This window comes from Schistocerca americana, chromosome X, assembly GCF_021461395.2.
Source record: "Schistocerca americana isolate TAMUIC-IGC-003095 chromosome X, iqSchAmer2.1, whole genome shotgun sequence".
NCBI lineage: Eukaryota > Metazoa > Arthropoda > Insecta > Orthoptera > Acrididae > Schistocerca > Schistocerca americana.
The window spans coordinates 123,300,076-123,320,712 of NC_060130.1; the positions used below are offsets into that span (position 1 = coordinate 123,300,076).

The 20,637-nt window shown below is 46.6% G+C and overlaps 1 protein-coding gene across 2 annotated transcripts in view; it reads left to right on the top strand.

Moving 5' to 3' along the window:
- LOC124555797 overlaps positions 1-20,159 on the top strand; it is a 60,018-nt gene extending 39,859 nt beyond the window's left edge. Inside the window, exons 3-5 of one of the 2 annotated variants that reach the window (XM_047129860.1) lie at positions 16,796-17,493; positions 17,779-18,029; positions 18,132-20,159. In XM_047129860.1, the coding sequence (XP_046985816.1) occupies positions 16,895-17,493; positions 17,779-18,029; positions 18,132-19,900 (2,619 nt within the window). In that variant the 5' untranslated portion in view covers positions 16,796-16,894 and the 3' untranslated portion in view covers positions 19,901-20,159. Of the gene's footprint in view, positions 1-16,795; positions 17,494-17,778 lie in introns of both variants that reach the window. The other variant, XM_047129859.1, reaches the window with a different exon arrangement.
- The last annotated feature ends 478 nt before the right edge of the window (positions 20,160-20,637 follow it).

Here is a 20,637-nt window from a genome sequence, read left to right on the forward strand (position 1 = left end):
CTTTGTACTGTATACATTCCATCGTCCACACCAATGGCACGAGCTGATCTCCTTCACCTTCTTGGTCAGCTTCCACCCCCCTATTTGCTGGTTGGGGACTTCAATGCCCACCACCCGCTTTGGGGATCTCTGCATCCTTGTCCGCGTGGCTCACTATTGATAGACATCTTCCACCAAGTGGATCTTGTTTGCCTCAGCACTGGGGACCCTACATTTTTGTCTGCCTCCACGATAAATTTCTCTCATTTGGACCTTTCGGTCGGTACTGTTCCGCTAGCTCGGCGCTTCGAATGGTTCGCCCTTGATGATACACACTCGAGTGACCACTTTCCATGTATCCTTAGACTGCAGCCTCAACTGCCATATATGCGCCCGCGACGCTGGAAGTTTGCCCAAGCTGATTGGACACTTTTTTCGCCTCTAGCTACATTTGATGACCGTCACTTTCCCAGCGTCGACGATGAGGTCACACATATTACCGACGTTATTCTTACAGCTGCGGAACGTTCAATACCACGCACCTCCGAATTGCCCCGGCACCCCCCAGTTCCTTGGTGGAACGAGGCGTGCCGTGACGCAATACGTGAGCGGCGACGTGCTCTTCGCGTTTTCTGCCACCATCCTACTTTGGCCAACTGTATCCGCTATAAGCAGTTCCGTGCGCGATGCCGTCGCGTCATCTGCGATAGCAAGAAGGCAAGCTGGAAATTCTTTATTAGCTCATTTAACACCTTCACTCCCTCCTCGAAAGTTTGGAGTCGGCTTCGACGGTTCTCAGGCGCGCCTAGTTTCTCCCCGGTCTCTGGGCTCACTGTTGCGCATGATACCTTAGTGGACCCCGTCGCAATTTCTAACTCATTGGGTCAGCACTTTGCTGAGATTTCGAGCTCTTCAAATTACCCGCCAGTGTTTCTCCCAAAGAAACGTGCAGCGGAAGTGCGACCTCTTGCTTTCTCCTCTCAAAATCGCGAAAGCTACAATACTGTTTTCTCATGCAGGAACTCCAACATGCACTCTCTTCTTCTCGCTCCTCCGCCCCAGGACCGGATGGTATCCACGTCCAAATGTTGTTGCATTTATCAACCCATAGTCTCGCCACTTATATCGTGAACAATTTTCTCTGGAAACGCCAAACAGTAGCAATATTTTTTGATCTGGAGAGAGCACACGATACCTGTTGGAGAACAGGCATCCTCCGCACACTGTTCTCTTGGGGCTTTCGAGGTCGGCTGCCCCTTTTTCTTCGTGAATTTATGGCAGAGCGCACATTTAGAGTGCGGGTGAACACTACTCTCTCCCGTACTTTCTCCCAAGAAAACGGGGTACCCCAGGGCTCCGTGCTGAGTGTTGTACTGTTTGCCATTGCCATAAATCCAATTATGGATTGTCTCCTTCCTGATGCCTCGGGCTCCCTCTTTGTGGACGATTTTGCGATCTACTACAGCTCTCAACAGACCAGCCTTCTTGAACGACGTCTTCAAGGATGTCTCGATCGCCTCCACTCTTGGAGCATTGAAACGGGCTTCCGCTTTTCTCCCAGTAAGACAGTTTGTGTTAATTTTTGGCGACGTAAGGAGTTTCTTCCACCCTCCTCACATCTAGGACCTGTCAACCTTCCGTTTTCGGACGTCGCTAAATTCTTGGGTCTTATGTTTGACAGAAAACTGTGCTGGTCCTCCCACGTTTCGTATCTTTCGGCTCGCTGTCTGCAATCCCTCAACACCTTCCGTGTCCTGAATGGTACCTCCTGGGGAGCGGACCGAGTGGTCCTTCTCCGCCTCTATCATAGCCTTAGTGCGCTCGAAATTGGACTATGGAAGCATAGTCTACTCCTCTGCTCGGCCGTCTATTCTTCGGCGTCTCAACTCTTTCCACCACCGTGGATTACGTTTAGTGTCTGGAGCTTTTTACACCAGCCCTGTGGAAAGCCTTAATGCTGAGACTGCTGAAACTCCGCTGTCCAATCGGCGAGCAGTCCTTCTGAGTCGTTATGCTAGCCATCTGCATTCCATGCCTGCTAATCCAGCCCATGACATTTTTTTCGACGCCTCCTTTGATGTAGGGTATGCAGGCCGCCCCTCCTCCCTACTACCACTGGGACTCCGCTTCCGTCAACTGCTCCATTCTCTTTCCTTCCACTTCCCTAAAACCTTCTTGACAACTTGGGGTACAGCACCGCCTTGGCTCCATCCCCGGATCTGCCTGCTCCGTGACCTTTGTCAGTTTCCCAAGGATGGTACCCCTTCACTTGTTTATCGTCGGACATTTTCTGTTCTATGTGCACAAATGAAGGAAGCCATATTTATTTACACTGATGGCTCAAAAACATCGTTTGATGTAGGGAGTGCCTATATTGTTGGCGACACCCCAAATCAATTTTGGCTTCCCGGCCAGTGTTCGGTTTATACTGCGGAGCTTTACGCTGTTCTCCAGGCTGTCTACTACATCCGCCGCCATCAGCGGATACAGTATGTTATCTGTTCAGATTCTCTCAGCTCTCTCCTCAGTCTCCAAGCTCTTTACCTTGTCCACCCTCTGCTCCACCGGATTCAGGACTGTCTGCGCTTGCTCCACCTGGGGACCGTCTCGGTGGTGTTCCTCTGGCTCCCGGGACACGTTGGTATCTGTGGAAGTGAGGCGGCTGATATAGCGGCAGTCTCTCTTCTTCAGCCAGCTATTCAATCGATTCCCTTCGCCGATCTATGGAGCGTTTTATGTCGTCGTGTTGTTCTTTTATGGCACGCACATTGGTCGACACTTCCCCATAATAAATTGCGGGACGTGAAAGCTCTTCCTTGTGCTTGGACGTCTTCCTCCCGAATGCGTCGTCGGGAGGAGGTAATTTTAACTAGACTCCGGATAGGGCACTGTCTTTTTAGCCATCAACATCTTTTAAGCGGTGATCCTCCCCCACTCTGTCCCCCACTGCTCTCAGCTGTGGACGGTAAGACACCTTTTAATTGAGTGCCCCTATTTTACTCTGTTACGCGCCTGTCTACAGCTGTCGCCTGATATTTCTCCCATTTTTAGCAGATGACACGCGCTCGGCCGATCGCGTTCTTGAGTTTATTAGTGCCAGTGAAATGATGTCAGTCATTTGAAGCTTTTTTTGGGGACAACCAACCCCTTTCTGTAGTGGATTTTTAAGCCTTCCTTCTGCTTTTAGTTTCTCCAATTTTTTGAGTTTCGTTCCCATTGCTGCTGGTTTCCATTTTCGGTTTTTTACTGTTTCCTAATGACCATAGCAGTTTTGCACCCTAAAACCAAAACAAAAAAAATAACTCCACCGCTACCTACAAGCTCTGCGTCTGAGGATGTGGTGGACATTCTGGCATCCGCTGCCATTCCCTGTTCTTCTGGGTCCCCTTGGCGGAGGACTGTGCCTTGGTGGTCGCTCGAGATCGCTGAGATGATTAAAGATCGCAGCTTATAAACAGACGTGCTGGCGGCATCTTTACACTCTTCATTGCTTGAGTTGCACCAGCTGGAGTGCCGATCGATCTACTCTTCTACAGCTGTACCAGGTGTTGATTCAGTCCCGTCTAGATTATGGGAGCCTGGCTTACGGTTCGGCATCCCCTTCCGCATTGAGGTTGCTGGATCCCATCCTTCACAGCGGGATCTGACTCGCCACTGGAGCTTTCCGGACGAGCCCTGTCAACAGCATACTTCCCCCCTGCGGGTCCGGGGATTAGAATAGGCCCGCGGTATTCCTGCCTGTCGTAAGAGGCGACTAAAAGGAGTCCATCCCCCTCACGGGGGTAGTTAGCGCCTGCGTCCGGAGACGGACGGTTCCACGACCTATCATCGTGGTCCTTTTGGTTTTTTCACTTCTCGTTTCTTCCTTCCTTTTGTTGGTTCCTTTCTTTGCTCTTCTCCACCTCACTGTCTTCCTTACTCTTTCCCTTGCCTTCTCCTTGCCTTCTCATTGCCTTTTTCTCCTTGCCTTCTCATTGCCTTTTTCTCCTTGCCTTCTCATTGCCTTTTTCTCCTTGCCTTCTCATTGCCTTTTTCTCCTTGCCTTCTCATTGCCTTTTTCTCCTTGCCTTCTCATTGCCTTTTTCTCCTTGCCTTCTCATTGCCTTCTTCCCCTTGCTTTCTCATTGCCTTCTTCTCCTTGCCTTCTCTGGTCTCCGCCTCGGCGTTTGAGACAGTCTGTCCTCTTTCTCCCTCTCTCTCTTCTTTTTCCTCTTCTTCCTTCCTCCCTGTGCGTGCCTGAAGGCCGACCCACGCGTTCGCACGCGTAGCCGGTGACGGGGTAACGCGTAAGTCCTCGCCCTGGGTAGACATGTAAGGCACGCGCGTACCCCCTGGTAAAGGCCAGGCCCGGGGAGGGGTGATTGCCTGAGCTGATACCTTCTGACCATGCCGATTGGTCCCTCCGTCTGTTTCTCGGGAGGTGTGACCTGAGGTGTAAACATTCACCTAAGGCGGGAGTGCCCTCTGAGAGGGTCCCCACAAGGAAGGAGCGCGCCATCGGAGACGCTGGCAATCATGGGGGCTTCCTCCGCAATGGATTCTACTCCATGTCTTTCGACTTCGACCCAAAAACGGAAACGTGACCAGCCAACAGTGACAAAAGTACTACCGCCTGCCCCCCAGTTCCTCGTAGTTTCTCGAACTGAGGACGGAAAGGATTTTTCCTCTGTCAACCCTTTCGTTATTCAGAAGGGCGTAGATGCCATAGCCGGATCTGTCAAATCCTGTACCAGGTTGCGTAACGGCACCTTATTACTAGAAACTGAGAGTGCCTTTCAGGCACAAAAACTGCTTCGGGCCACCCTCCTGTACACGTTCCCTGTCCGGGTGGAGGCCCACCGAACTTTGAATTCGTCTCGTGGTGTGGTCTATACTGGCTCCCTTGACGGATTGACTGACGAGGAGCTTCAATCATTCCTCGCTGAGCAGGGCGTGACGGCTGTCCATAGGGTCATGAAAAAGGTCAACAATGACCTTGTACCGACCCGGACAATTTTCTTGACCTTCGATAGTGTTAAGCTGCCATCGCGCATCAAGGCGGGCTACGAGGTTATTTCTGTTCGCCCCTATATCCCGACACCTACGCGCTGCTACCAGTGTCAGCATTTCAATCACACTCGACAGTCTTGTTCCAATGCGGCTAAATGTGTCACCTGTGGCAGGGATGCCCATGAGGGTGACTGTCCACCTCCGTCTCCTCGTTGTGTGAACTGTCAGGGTGACCATGCCGCATCCTCCCGCGACTGTCCTGTTTATAAGGAAGAACGCTGTATCCAGGAAATTCGGGTCAAAGAGAAAGTGTCCACCTCGGCTGCTCGCAAGCTATTGGCTAGTAGGAAGCCCACGCTGCTCCCAGCGGGGAAATACAGTACTGTCCTCGCCTCTCCTCGGACTACCCGGGAGGTAGCAACCCAGACATGCGATCTGACCTTCAGCACCACGGTCGTCCGTTCGGCCAGTGCTAAGATCGCGCGGTCGACGTCTCCTCTTCCTCCCATCACCCCACAGACACGAGCACCTTCCTCAGCTTCTGCTAAGACGAAGACACCGAAGTCAGATGCACGGGCCTTCAAGAAGGAACCATCCCGTGCAGACTTCCTCCGTACCTCGACCTCCCAGCCTTCGACCGGTACTTCCACTACACGTCTTTCCAAAAAGGCGCATAGGAAGCACAGTTCTCCTTCCCCGCCACGGCGCATTTCTTCTCTTGCGCCACCCAGCGGCTGCCGCCCCAGGCCGTCATCCGTTTCGCCTGGCCGCACCGCTGGTCGCCGTACATCTGGCCGTTCACTGGCGGAGGAAGCTCCCCCTCCCAGCCATCCTCCCGAGATGGCCGATGACCCTATCGACCCAATGGACGATGACTGTCCGCCTACTGATAGCGGCGGCAGTGCTCGCTCGAAGCCAGGCCCTAAGCGGCCTTCGAGGTGACCACTTCTCTCATCTTTCGTTTCTTACGATGGCACTTATTCACTGGAATATTCGCAGCATTCGCTCCAACCGAGAGGACTTGAAGTTGCTGCTCCGCTTGCACCGTCCGCTTGTCGTAGCCCTCCAGGAAACGAAGCTACGCCCATGCGATCAAATTACCTTGGCACACTACACCTCTGTGCGTTTTGACCTACCCCCTGTGGTAGTTATCCCAGCTCATGGAGGGGTTATGTTGCTGGTCCGGGATGACATTTACTACGATCCCATCACGTTGCACACCGGCCTGCAGGCAGTTGCCATCCGCATTACTCTCCCCACTTTTACGTTTTCCTTTTGTACCGTTTACACTCCATCGTCATCTGCCGTGACCAGGGCAGACGTGATGCAACTTATTGCTCAGCTACCTGCACCATTTTTGTTAACTGGAGACTTCAATGCCCACCATCCCCTTTGGGGCTCTCCAGCATCCTGCCCGAGGGGCTCCTTGTTAGCAGACCTTTTCAACCAGCTCGTTCTTGTCTGCCTCAATACTGGCGCCCCTACTTTTCTTTCGGACACATCTCACACCTATTCCCATTTAGACCTCTCTATATGTACTCCCCAACTTGCACGCCGGTTTGAGTGGTATGCACTTTCTGATACATATTCGAGCGACCACTTCCCGTGTGTTATCCATCTCCTGCAGCATACCCCCTCTCCGTGCTTCTCTAATTGGACCATCTCCAAGGCAGACTGGGGGCTCTTCTCATCCAGGGCGACCTTTCAGGATCAAACCTTTACAAGCTGCGATCGTCAGGTCGCACACCTCACGGAAGTCATTCTCGCTGCTGCTGAATATTCCATCCCTCACCCTCCTTCTTCTCCACGTCGTGTACCGGTCCCCTGGTGGACCGCAGCATGTAGAGACGCTTTACGTGCTCGTCGACATGCTTTACGCACTTTTAAACGCCACCCTACAGTGGCGAATTGTATCAATTATAAACGATTACGTGCTCAGTGTCGTCGTATTATCAAAGAAAGCAAGAAAGCCAGCTGGGCTGCTTTCACAAGCACCTTCAACAGTTTCACTCCTTCTTCTGTTGTCTGGGGTAGCCTGCGCCGGCTATCTGGCACTAAGGTCCACTCACCAGTTTCTGGCTTGAAGGTCGCGAATGACGTCCTTGTGGCCCCTGAGGCTGTCTCCAATGCCTTCGGCCGCTTTTTCGCAGAGGTTTCGAGCTCCGCTCATTACCACCCTGCCTTCCTCCCCCGCAAACAGGCAGAGGAGGCTAGGCCACCTAACTTCCGCTCCTCGAATTGTGAAAGTTATAATGCCCCATTCACCATGCGGGAACTCGAAAACGCACTTGGCCGATCACGGTCCTCTGCTCCAGGGCCAGATTCTATTCATATTCAGATGCTGAAGAACCTTTCTCCTGCGGGTAAAGGTTTTCTTCTTCGTACATACAATCGCATCTGGATTGAGGGACATGTTCCCGCATGCTGGCGCGAGTCTATTGTTGTCCCGATTCCTAAGCCGGGGAAGGACAAGCACTTGCCTTCCAGTTATCGACCTATCTCGCTTACCAGCTGTGTCTGTAAAGTGATGGAGCGAATGGTTAACTCTCGATTGGTTTGGCTGCTCGAGTCTCGACGCCTACTTACCAATGTACAATGTGGATTTCGTAGGCGCCGCTCTGCTGTTGACCATCTGGTTACCTTGTCGACCTTCATTATGAATAACTTGTTGCGGAAGCGCCCGACCGCGGCTGTGTTCTTTGATTTGGAGAAGGCTTACGACACCTGTTGGAAGGCGGGCATCCTCCGCACCATGCATACATGGGGCCTTCGCGGTCGCCTCCCTCTTTTTATTCGTTCCTTTTTAATGGATCGACAGTTCAGGGTACGTGTGGGTTCTGTCCTGTCCGACACCTTTCGCCAGGAGAATGGGGTGCCACAGGGCTCAGTTTTGAGCGTCGCTCTCTTCGCCATCGCGATCAATCCAATAATGGATTGCCTCCCAGCTGATGTATCAGGCTCCCTTTTCGTGGACGATTTTACCATCTATTGCAGCGCGCAGTGTACACGTGTCCTGGAGCGCTGTCTTCAGCGTTCTCTTGACCGTCTTTACTCCTGGAGTGTCGCCAATGGCTTCCGTTTTTCTGCCGAGAAGACGGTCTGTATTAACTTCTGGCGCTACAAAGAGTTTCTCCCACCGTCCTTAAGACTCGGTCCCGTTGCTCTCCCAATCGTGGAGACAACCAAATTTTTAGGCCTTACATTTGACAGGAAACTTAGCTGGTCTCCACATGTGTCATATTTGGCCGCCCGTTGTACCCGTTCTTTAAATGTCCTCCGTGTTCTCAGTGGTCTGTCGTGGGGAGCGGATCGAACCGTCCTACTTCGTCTATATCGGTCGATGGTCCGCTCCAAGCTGGATTATGGGAGCTTCGTATACTCCTCTGCACGGCCATCCATCTTACGCCGCCTCAACTCCATACAACATCGGGGTTTACGACTTGCGATCGGAGCGTTTTATACCAGTCCCGTAGAGAGTCTTCATGCTGACGCTGGCGAATTGCCACTCACCTACCGGCGCGATATACTGCTTTGTCGGTATGCCTGTCGGCTACTGTCAATGCCCGACCATCCGTCTTATCGTTCCTTTTTTGACGACTCTCTTGACCGTCAATACGGGTTGTATGTCTCTGCCCTGCTACCCCCTGGCGTTCGCTTTCGTCGCCTCCTTCAACACCTTACTTTTTCCCTCCCTGCAACCTTTCGAGTGGGCGAGAGCCGCACGCCACCTTGGCTCCAGGCTCAGGTCCGCGTTCACCTTGACCTCAGCTTGCTCCCAAAAGAGGTCACCCCCGGTTCGGTCTACCACTCCCGTGTTTTGGAACTTCGTTCGAAGTTCATCGACATGACTTTCATTTATACAGATGGCTCTAAGACCAATGACGGGGTCGGATGTTCCTTTATTGTCGAGGCACAAAGTTTCAAATACCGGCTCCATGGCCATTGTTCGGTCTTCACAGCTGAGCTCTTTGCCCTCTACCAGGCTGTTCTTTACATCTGCCGCCACCGACATTCTGCTTATGTCATCTGCTCAGATTCCCTGAGCGCCATCCAGAGCCTCAGTGATCCGTACCCGGTTCACCCTTTCGTACACCGGATCCAACGCTCTCTTCAGCAGCTGGTGGACGTCGGTTCTCCAGTTAGCTTTATGTGGGTTCCGGGCCATGTCGGTATCCCTGGGAACTAAGCTGCAGATGCCGCGGCCAAGGCTGCGGTCCTCCAGCCTCGAACAGCTTCTTGTTGCGTCCCTTCGTCCGATTTTAGCAGGGTGATTTGTCGGCGCATCTTATCTCTGTGGCATGCCGATTGGGCTGCACTTACCGACAACAAGCTTCGGGCCTTAAAACCTCTTCCCGTGGCTTGGACGTCCTCCTCACGCCCTTCTCGGCGGGAGGAGGTCGTTTTAGCCCGGTTAAGAATTGGACACTGCCGGTTCAGCCATCGCCATCTGCTGACGGCTGCGCCGGCGCCGTTCTGCCCATGTGGGCACTTGCTGACGGTTAGACACATTTTAATGTCCTGTCCAGATCTTAACACACTGCGCCTCGGTCTTAACCTGCCAAATACTTTCGATGCCATTTTAGCGGATGACCCACGAGCAGCTGCTCGTGTTCTTCGTTTTATCAACTTGACACACCTCGCTAAGGACATTTGATGATGCTGTTTTTTAATCCTATGCCTGTCAGTCTGTCTTTTATCGTGTTTTCCCTTTTAGTTGTTGTGGTCAACTTGTGCCTCGCGGTGCATTCTTAGAGTAGTCAGGGCGCTAATGACCATTGAAGTTGTGCGCCCTAAAACCACAAAAAAAAAAAAAAAACAGCATACTTGTGGAGGCAGGTGTCCCTCCATAGCGGTTTTGGCGCCAGCGATTACTGGCTGCTTATGCTACACACGTTTGTAGCTTGCCTGGGATCCCAATTATCGTCTCCTGTTCTCTGTCGGTCGTCCATCTTCTGGAACGGCGGTCCCGCTCAGGGTGTACGATCGCAGTTTGCGTCAGAACTCTTCTCTCTGGGCTTGAGGTTTTCCCTCTTCCACCTCTTTTTCGGGCCCCTTTGCGTATACCTCTGTGATGTGTGCCCCGTCCATGCCTTCGGCTTGATTTGGCACAGGGCTCAAAGGACTCAGTCCCTCCTGAGGCCCTCCGCCACTGCTTTCTTTCAATCAATCCTTGCCACATTTCAAGGCTCTGATGTTGTCTATAGTGACGGTTCGATGGTTGCTGCTCGTGTCGGTTATACTCTTACTCAAGGTATCATTATGAACAACACTCATTGCCGGCTGGCTGCAGTGTTTTCACTGCCGAGCTGGTCACTATCGCTCACGCCCCAGAGTATATCCGCTCCTGCTCAGGTCAGTCCTCCTTTAGCGACTCCCTGTGTGGTTTACAAGCTGTCGACCAGTGTTTCTCTCACTCTCGCCTGGTGATGGCTATCCAGGAGTCCCTCCATACTCTTGCCCATTGCAGCCGCTCTGTGGTCCTTGTGTGGGCCCCGGGTCATGTCGGCGTCCCAGGAAGTGAATGTGTTGACACGTTGGCCAAACATGCTGTCGGTACACCAGCCTTGGAGATTGCCCTTTCGGTCAGTGACCTAAGGTCAGTTTTGCAGCAGGGGTGAAGACTGGCACACCCTTCTTTCACCCAAGAAACTTCGGGGCCATCAAGGAGGCTACCAGTGCGTGGCGCTCCTCTTTGCGGGTCTCTCGCAAGGACTCTGTTGACCTCTGCCGGCTGCGCATTGGCCACACCTGGATGATACACATCTATTTATTGCGCTGTGAGGACCCATCTTTATGTTGCTGCAGGTCAGCTTTGATGGTGGTCCACATCTTGTTGGACTGCCCGCTTTTAACTCCGCTCAGGCAGACGTTTGCACTGCCTGATACGCTTCCTGCACTTTTATCAGATGACGTTGCGATTGCCCCGTCCTTACAGTTTCAATTCTGCCAGTACCTTGTCTCCTACCTTCCAAACTTCACAGAAGCTCTTCTGCGAACCTTGCAGAACTAGCACCCCTGGAAGAAAGGATATTGCAGAGACATGGCTTAGCCACAGCGTGGGGGATGTTTCCAGAATGAGATTTTCACTGTGTAGTGGAGTGTGCGCTGATATGGAACTTCCTGGCAGATTAAAACTGTGTGCCGGACCGAGACTCGAACTCGGGACCTTTGCCTTTCGCGGACAAGTGCTCTACCATCTGAGCTACCCAAGCATGTATGTATTTGCCATTATGATCACTTTAAGTAAGTCTTTGTAGCATCATCCAGTTAATGATTTCATGCAACAAATTCCTATTTGACACAGTGGTGTCAATGTTGTGTGCTTTCCACAAGAACAGAAAAAAGTCTTCGCAACACACAATATGTGCAGATTTTAGCAGTAATGTGTGGTTGAATTTAAGTTTACATATTAAAGTAGCTAGGTACCTGCAGACAGTGCGGATGGCAGTTTGTATAAGGGGCGATGAGGCTGTTGGTGCAGTTTATATACAGTGTAGTGCAACTCCGATGTGGGTACATAAACACGGACATGTAGGCACAGGATTAGTGCGGAATTTGTGGCTTTCTGACATATGTGGAATAAATGCGGAAATGTGAACTATGGCTGCATTGTTACCAAATGCGGCCGAACAGGACCGACGTCCTGCTGTTCTTTTCTTGGCTGCCAAAGGATAAACAGCGGTAGACATCCAGTGGAGAATGAAGAATGTGTATGGGGCAGCATGTCTGTTGAAAACTAACATTGTGTAATCGTACACTAAGTTCTGGGTGTTGCTTCTTCATGGTAACGTACGTCCCCATATCGCAAATATTGTAATGTAGAAGTTACACCATTTCAAGTGGAAGACACTCGAGGCGCCTTCCCCCCTCTCCCTTCCCCGCCCTACAGTCCTGATCTCTCCCAATTTTATTATCATGCATTTGGTAAAAGTTTTTGAAGGTATGAAGATTCCTGTCAGACAAGGATATGGAGGAGGTCATTACAAGCTTCTTCTTGCATCAGGACACGGTGTTTTACCAAACAAGTATCTTCAGCCTAGTGCTTTGTTGGGAGGATTGCCTCAATGCACATGGCAATTTTGCCTGATTGGCATACCGATTACGGACTGTGTGGTCTTCAGATAGCAACTTTTTTATCATCCAATGTATGTTGAGAAACCATAAAGTGAAGTAATGCTTAGTCTTGGCTTTGTCTCTTGTCCGATCAAATTTTCCTTATCATTCAGTAAAAGTCTAGTCTAGGGCCAGTGCTGTACTTAATGTGTTTTGTGCAGCAATATTGTCAACAATCATTGTGAGGTATGATGGGAATGAAAAGGGGATGTTTCAGTTGCTGGTTGTACACAGCCATTGAGAGAGCAGCAGACAGAGGACATGTTTGGAAGCAAGAGATGAAGGAATATTATCACATTATCATGTCAGTTTACTACAACCTGAAAAATTGTAATTTTAAAAGAAGGAAGAGTGAAATATTTATGAGAAACAAAATTATAAATATAATTGTTGCTCATTTCTCTCCCAGCAATGTACACTGTACTGTTAAGTCCCAAACTAACCAGAACCCCATAATTTGCAACATGTTCAGAAAGAATAGTGAAATATTTGTGACAACAAGGATTGTTAATGTAATTTTTGTGAGTCAAACTGTCATATCCTGACCTAACCTAGGCCTCAGGCTAGGCGTCTGATCAATTTATAACCACATGTAGGATTTTTAGCTTTCACGTCACCGACTTCACGTACTTGTGAACAAACTGTCACATTCAAACCTAACCTGGACATTGGCCAAGCTACTGATCATTCTGTTATCACAAGTAGGTATTTTTAGCTTTTACATAAATTGGCTTTGCTAACTGTCACCTGAACAGTCACATTCCAGCCTAACCATATTCTCATAATTAGTGACAAAATGAGCAAAAAGTCACATGTGTGGCAACCAATTTCATGAATAGAATTGTTACTTGTGGTAGGAATAACAATTGTGATTGAAAAGGAAAAGCAAAAATGAAACAGGAAGAAAATTTTTCCATGCTAATTGCAAAACTTAAAAATAAATCTGAGTCGTTTTGCTTCTGCTTTCTCCACATGTGAATAAGTAGTTATCAAAAAATGTCGTGCACTGTCTTGAGCCATGCAGCAAGTATTTCATAGCAACCCATGTGGCCTCTATGTTTTCGGTATGGCACCTGTCGTAGCTTTCTTAAAGGCCAGTTTGTGGTTGACAGTGAGATGCTGGAAACCCTCATCTTTCAGGCTCTTGTACACATGAAAACAGTCTGAGCTGTTGTCTGGCAAAATGTTCTTCCGTATGATAATTTCCAGCAGATAAACTTTCAGTAATATAGGTACAACACAGAAGGGTGGGGGAGGGGGGGAGTAGTATGATACTCTTTGTATGCCTCCCAACACACAATCTACCTCTCGCCTTGTCACCTCCCAAACTTACTTTTGCCAAACTGAGACTTGTCAGTCTCAGCAATTACTCCTTCACCACCAAGTTTCTCATTTTGTGTGAGGCGCAACTCTACGCAAATGTCCGTACAAAATTTTCTCCACTCAACAGTAGTTTGCATAGCCCTGTTCAGTTCATGAGAGATAGTCAGATCTGCACTTACAAACCCACAAATATGTGAACTGCGAATTGTGTCAATTTTTAATTTGCTTGTAGCAAACTAGGACTTCTTCCAAATGGAACACTTGGAAAATTGGCAGCCTTCCTGCACTCCCACACTGTGCCATAAATAGTAACCTTAGATTTTTTCAGAGCCATTTCTTCACCACATTTAATACATTTCCATTCTTCCACAACTGAACCATGCAACATATACCACTGTACTATGTCACCATGGAGCACCAGACCACTTAATAGAATTTGCAGCCATATCTAGAACAGTAAAAATTGAATAAAACTATGAATAAAACTATGAATAAACAATAAACAAAAGAATGATCTCAATTTCCGTGCTATAAATACTTTGCTTCTTTTCTTGCTTCTCATTGGTTACATGAAAGTATTGTATCGTTGGCTACGCAAAACTGATGCGTTATCAACCTGTGAGAAGTAGAGGAACACCACCGTGACTGCCACTGGCCCTGATCTAGACTTTAGCGTGCCAGTGTCCTGTAATGCCTGTAACTTGAACATATCTGTAATCGTTTGTGGAGTTTCAGTACAAGTAGTGTATTCTGCCACAGCTACGTCTTTGGATAGGTGGTAAAACAATTTCACTATGGATAATTCCACTGTGTGGTTTTAACCACCTGAAGATAGCAGATTGCCTCCTTCTCACATTTATATCAGCATGTCAGTTAACCTGTATCCAATAGAATTTGGTCTTTCTGGCTATAAAAGTTTTTCAAAGTTATTAGATCATGTAGTGAGACATGGAGTGTAATATAAAAAATCAGTTTTTACCCTCAAGCAGAAAAGTAGTGTTTCTATTATGGCCACAAGTCCAGCATTTTGTGATCCTAGTTCTGATGATAATTTAGGTGAACCAGATTTCTGCAAACTTGTGGTGTCAAAAAGTGTTTGCAATGGCGGTCCATCAGTGTGGATATCTCGGCAGAAGCTAAATAATCCACCTTGACCATTAGTTCCTCATGTCAAAGTGATCAGTCTAACATCGTATGCAGTCTATATACTTATGACTACCGAAGTTTTTGGGACACTCTTCAGATTGCTTCAAAATGCATATTAAAACTTGCGCTGGCCGCTATGGCCGAGATTTTCTAGGCGCTTCAGTCTGGAACCGCGCGTCCGCTACGGTAGCAGGTTCGAATCCTGCCTCGAGCATGGATGTGTGTGATGTCCTTAGGTTTCTTAGGTTTAAGTAGTTCTAAGTTCTAGGGGACTGATGACCTCAGATATTAAGTCCCATAGTGCTCAGAGACATTTCAACCATTTTTTAAAACTTGCACCAAAATTTTTATTATTTCGGTGGACATCTGTTTAAGCATTGACAGTGTTAACAGTAACCTCACAGTACTTTTATTTACTGATACCATTTGTTGTTGATGGAGTCCAAAAATACTAGTGATATTCACAGATAGAATACTAGAAGTAAAAATGATGCGCATTCTCTATTAATTAAAACTTGGGCACAGTAAAGAGTGAAATACATAGCTATAAAACACTTTGTAAGTTAACCCTATGCAAATAAAAATGTCTGAAAAAGAGAGGAGCTGTACCTTTAAATGACGATTAAAGTTGTTTCTCCATGATAACTCGTATACCTAACATAAATACAGGGCTATTACAACTGATTGAAGCGATTTCATAAATTCACTGTAGCTCCATTCATTGACATATGGTCACGACACACTACAGATACGTAGAAAAACTCATAAAGTTTTGTTCGGCTGAAGCCGCACTTCAGGTTTCTGCCGCCAGAGCGCTCGAGAGCGCAGTGAGACAAAATGGCGACAGGAGCCGAGAAAGCGTATGTCGTGCTTGAAATGCACTCACATCAGTCAGTCATAACAGTGCAACGACACTTCAGGACGAAGTTCAACGAAGATCCACCAACTGCTAACTCCATTCGGTGATGGTATGTGCAGTTTAAAGCTTCTGGATGCCTCTGTAAGGGAAAATCAACGGGTCGGCCTGCAGTGAGCGAAGAAACGGTTGAACGCGTGCGGGCAAGTTCCACGCGTAGCCCGCGGAAGTCGACGAATAAAGCAAGCAGGGAGCTAAACATACCACAGCCGACGGTTTGGAAAATCTTACGGAAAAGGCTAAAGCAGAAGCCTTACCGTTTACAATTGCTACAAGCCCTGACACCCGATGACAAAGTCAAACGCTTTGAATTTTCGGCACGGTTGCAGCAGCTCATGGAAGAGGATGCGTTCAGTGCGAAACTTGTTTTCAGTGATGAAGTAACATTTTTTTCTTAATGGTGAAGTGAACAGACACAATGTGCGAATCTGGGCGGTAGAGAATCCTCACGCATTCGTGCAGCAAATTCGCAATTCACCAAAAGTTAACGTGTTTTGTGCAATCTCACGGTTTAAAGTTTACGGCCCCTTTTTCTTCTGCGAAAAAAACGTTACAGGACACGTGTATCTGGACATGCTGGAAAATTGGCTCATGCCACAACTGGAGACCGACAGCGCCGACTTCATCTTTCAACAGGATGGTGCTCCACCGCACTTCCATCATGATGTTCGGCATTTCTTAAACAGGAGATTGGAAAACCGAAGGATCGGTCGTGGTGGAGATCATGATCAGCAATTCATGTCATGGCCTCCACGCTCTGGCGACTTAACCCCATGCGATTTCTTTCTGTGGGGTTATGTGAAAGATTCAGTGTTTAAACCTCCTCTACCAAGAAACGTGCCAGAACTGCGAGCTCGCATCAACGATGCTTTCGAACTCATTGATGGGGACATGCTGCGCCGAGTGTGGGAGGAACTTGATTATCGGCTTGATGTCTGCCGAATCACTAAAGGGGCACATATCGAACATTTGTGAATGCCTAAAAAAACTTTGAGTTTTTGTATGTGTGTGCAAAGCATTGTGAAAATATCTCAAATAATAAAGTTATTGTAGAGCTGTGAAATCGCTTCAATCATTTGTAATAACCCTGTACAAGAATAGATATAAGTAGTCAGTTAAATACCTGTAAATGATCACTGTAACTGTGAAATATATTTGTAATAAACAGGTGACACTGTTAAAGTAATTGATTCCATATCAGACTGCACCAAGTGTCTTGATATATTACAGTGATTTGTCAGGCTTCAGAAATTAAAATTTCCCATGTAAATAATAAATTGGTGTTTTTAAAGAACTAATAAAACTATTTAATTTTTATTTTGTTTGCAGAAACCCTGCCGCAGCCGTATGAAGACAGTTTTGAAGATGTAGTTCAACAAACGAGGAAATTACCTTGGTTTTCACTTGTGCAAAGCCGGACATAAAAATATGGCATTATTCTGTCTTGCGCTGTTATACCTGTCAGCTTTTGCAAGTGGAACTGATATTTTTAATTATGAAAGCACATTAACATTGGCTGAGCAGAAAATTTCTGATGTTTCAAACAAGGACGGCTCAGGAAGAGCTGTCAAATCAAGAAGAAGTGCATCTTCCAAATATTATGTCATACCTGACGCAACAACTGCCTCTTCCCAACCATTAACTAGCATTTTTACTCCTGATTTGTCATTAAAAACAAGCACACCACATACATCACGTTTTTTCCATTCTATTAACAGGAGTCACTCAGGAATACTGGTGAGGTCTGTTAGTAGGTACAACAGTGGTGTTCAATCTACTCCTTCACCATACACTACTCCAAACACACATGAAGTACCTTCACTCTTGCCTCATATGAGAAAATTCTTTACACCTCCACTTCCTCCAGAATATTCAAATCCATTTGCTGACAAACCAACTTTACGAGGCAGTTATTCTGATTCAGGTTCATCAAACAGACGTCCAATTCCGCCACCTCCGCGACCCCCTTCAAACAGAGAACGAATTCCAGATAGACCTCCAGACCTTGTTCCATTGGAGAAGGAGAGGTAAGTACTCTTGTAGTATTTTCTCGATACAGGAATAGTTTTATGTATGGATATTTCATTGTCATACTTGGAGTCCCTCATCCATATTCAAGCATTACCAGGAAAAGTAAACTTGAGTGTTTCAAAACATGTTTTTATGTTCAGTTGTATCAGTAGGACATAAGAGATACTGATGTGCTGTAAGGATATTCAACTCTTAAATGATTAGTTATGTAATGTGTCATTAGTAAATATATGCTACACTGTTAGACATTTATAAGATATTAGGTGTTTCTTTTATTTTAGGTCATCTCCCCGAGACAAAAAGAAGCCTCTGAATACACCAAGTTTCAACCGACCCCCAGAAACCCCTTTTTCTGAAGTAAGCAACAGCAATTTCAATGTACGGCACAATAATGAATCGGAATATGAAACTGTTCCCAGTTTACATTCTCCAAGTGTTTCACGTATATTGTCTGGAAGCAGTGGCCGAAAACCAAGTAACCCAGGAATTATTATAAAGCCAAATACAGAATCCAAAGCCCCTCAGTTACCAGGTATATATCCAAGAACAGAAACAAGTTCTGTTGATGTACAACAAGGCTCAGAAAATATTGCGCTAAAGCCCAGCTCTAATCATTCACTATTTTCCAAATCAGATTCCACAGATACTAAAGAGAAACAGACAGGAATTTCTGGAGTACAGGATACTGTACCAGCAGATGCTGACTTAGCTGTGGATGAGCGTAGTACAAGACGTGATGAAGAGTTACCAGATGATCAACAGCAGCCTCCTAAATCTGATGATCGTGGGATTCATGTGGCTATTTCTCCAAGTACACCAGCCCACAAAGATCTTCGTGGCAAATGGGGTGTTGCATGGGATGTTCATGTGTATCTTACTGGAAGCCTCTTTACAGTGCTTAGTATTTGCTCATTCATCAACATTGCACGTGCAAATTCGTGTAGACGACTGCTTTCATATGGCTATTTTGTGTCATTGCATGCATTACTGTTTGTAGTTGGTATATTGCGTAGTGTATATCTGTTTTATGATGGGTACAATGTGAATAAGTCTTTTCCAGAACCAGTTTCACTTTTGATGTTTCACATTGTTTCACCTTGCATCACATCTGCATTTTTAGTACTTTTTCTCTTCCTCCTCTTAACTACAAAGGTCTATGTATTTGGTGTTTATTTGCAGAAACCTACAGTTATTGCAATTTTTATAATTGTACATATTGTTTTGTGTGTTAGTTTGGACCTTGCATCTGGCTTTTCTCCAGAATCTTTTCTATCTCTGATTTGTCAGTGTTTGTTTGTCCTTATATGTGTGTGTGTTGGCCTGGCATATTTGTACTCATACAGGATGTTAGTCAGGTCTGCAACTCGTAAAATGGATAGCTCATTTGGAAACAATTTCACAAATATTCATCACCCAACGCTATCTATAGCAATACGTTTGACATTAGCTGCAGCACTATTAAGTTTGCTGCTGTCAGCTGCCCATTTGTATGGGATATTTGGTGTTGATGACAATTTAGAGTGGGAGGGTAAGTCTCTTCCTTGGCTGCGATGGGGTCATCAGTTTTCAGTTCGGGTAATAGAGATTGCGATTTGCTTCTTACTGCTGAGTGCTGGTGTTCAGCCTATGCGCCAGGATCGTGCTGAAGCTGCAAAAGGGCAGCAAAATTCAGGCCTTGCACTATTTCGTTGTCGTCAGTGCACTAATACGACCCAGAGTAATGAAACAGCTGATGACATTTATCCGGCTGTATGTGTAACAAATCAAGCTATTCATGACTATACTGTTCGTACAGGGAAGAAAGTTTATGATGATTCATTCCCATTAAACAATCTTCACACCAGTTTCTCTGCTTCAGAATCTGGTTTTTCTGTCTCTACCTCAGAACGTAGGCTTTTGAGAAAGTCAGGCTATGTTCCACATGAGGCTCCATTTCCAGTTACAGAAGTGGGATCTACTGAGAGGAGATCTGTCAAGAAAGGTCCAGTATTTACAGGAGAAAGAGCGGAGTTTGATATTCCTTTCTCAACTGTTGAAGTTAGGCGATCATTGAAGGGTAGTGGGACTCTTGCGAGACATAATGTGAGACGACCAGAACCATCATTTAAATGTAGCTCGTCAAATGATGGACAGGCGCACAAAACTTCAGGGATTATTGAGTCACAATATTGTGGTGCGCCAGTGAGTTCTGATGTCCGTCGTTCAGTGAAAAAATCGGGTACACTTGTGTCTCTAAACTCTGAAAGGCGAACTCCTGTACATCAGCATAGGAATGTGTCACAAACATTGTCATCAGCAAGAGAGAGAATATCCCCTTCAATGTTAGTGGCAGAGAATGGGTTTGTTAGGTTCCGCACTTTAGCAGACACAGAATTGGATCCAAGTGAAATGGTACGTAGATAAAATGTTGGAGTGTGGAAAAAGAGATTGTTTTAGATTGTATGTTAAATGTCTATTTGATGTTGTTTAAAAGAGTGCTGCTGAGCACATAACTGCAGTCTGTCGTGTCTATAAGAATAATCAGATCTGTACTACTCAAACTTATTGCTTGTGGCTACTGCCACTTCACTTGGTTTCTTGTATGAAACTGTGTGTTGGAGCAGTAATGAAACTGTTATGCCACACATGGTTTTCTGTAGAAAACGTGTTTTCTTGCTCTGTAAATCTCTTTTAGACTGCCATATATTGTTTTTATTGTTTTATCCTTCTTTTCTATCACATTTTCTTTGTAAATTGTATTATTGTACTTAATGTGTATTTTTTTTGCTATGTTATCTACATTTGTTTCTGATTTTGTACAACTTTTTACAACAGACTGAAACAATGTCCAATTTCAGTATTACATGAAGGGTGTTAATTTTATGTGCTTGTTTATATCTTTGAATTAATAAACTAGATTTTGAGATTTTGTACAGATATTTGTGAGTGTGTGTTTGAAAATGATTTAAATTTGTAAAGAACTAATTATGGGAAGAATGTGTTGAGTATTATATGTTGAGGAAGTAGCTATATCAGTGCTATTCCTTGTTGTGAGTACAACTTTGATGTCTTTTGTGATAAAAGTTATACATAGATCTAGTAAATGTTGTACCTCCTGCCTGACATTTCTGTGTTATATGACCTGTTCAGGAAGCTTAGTT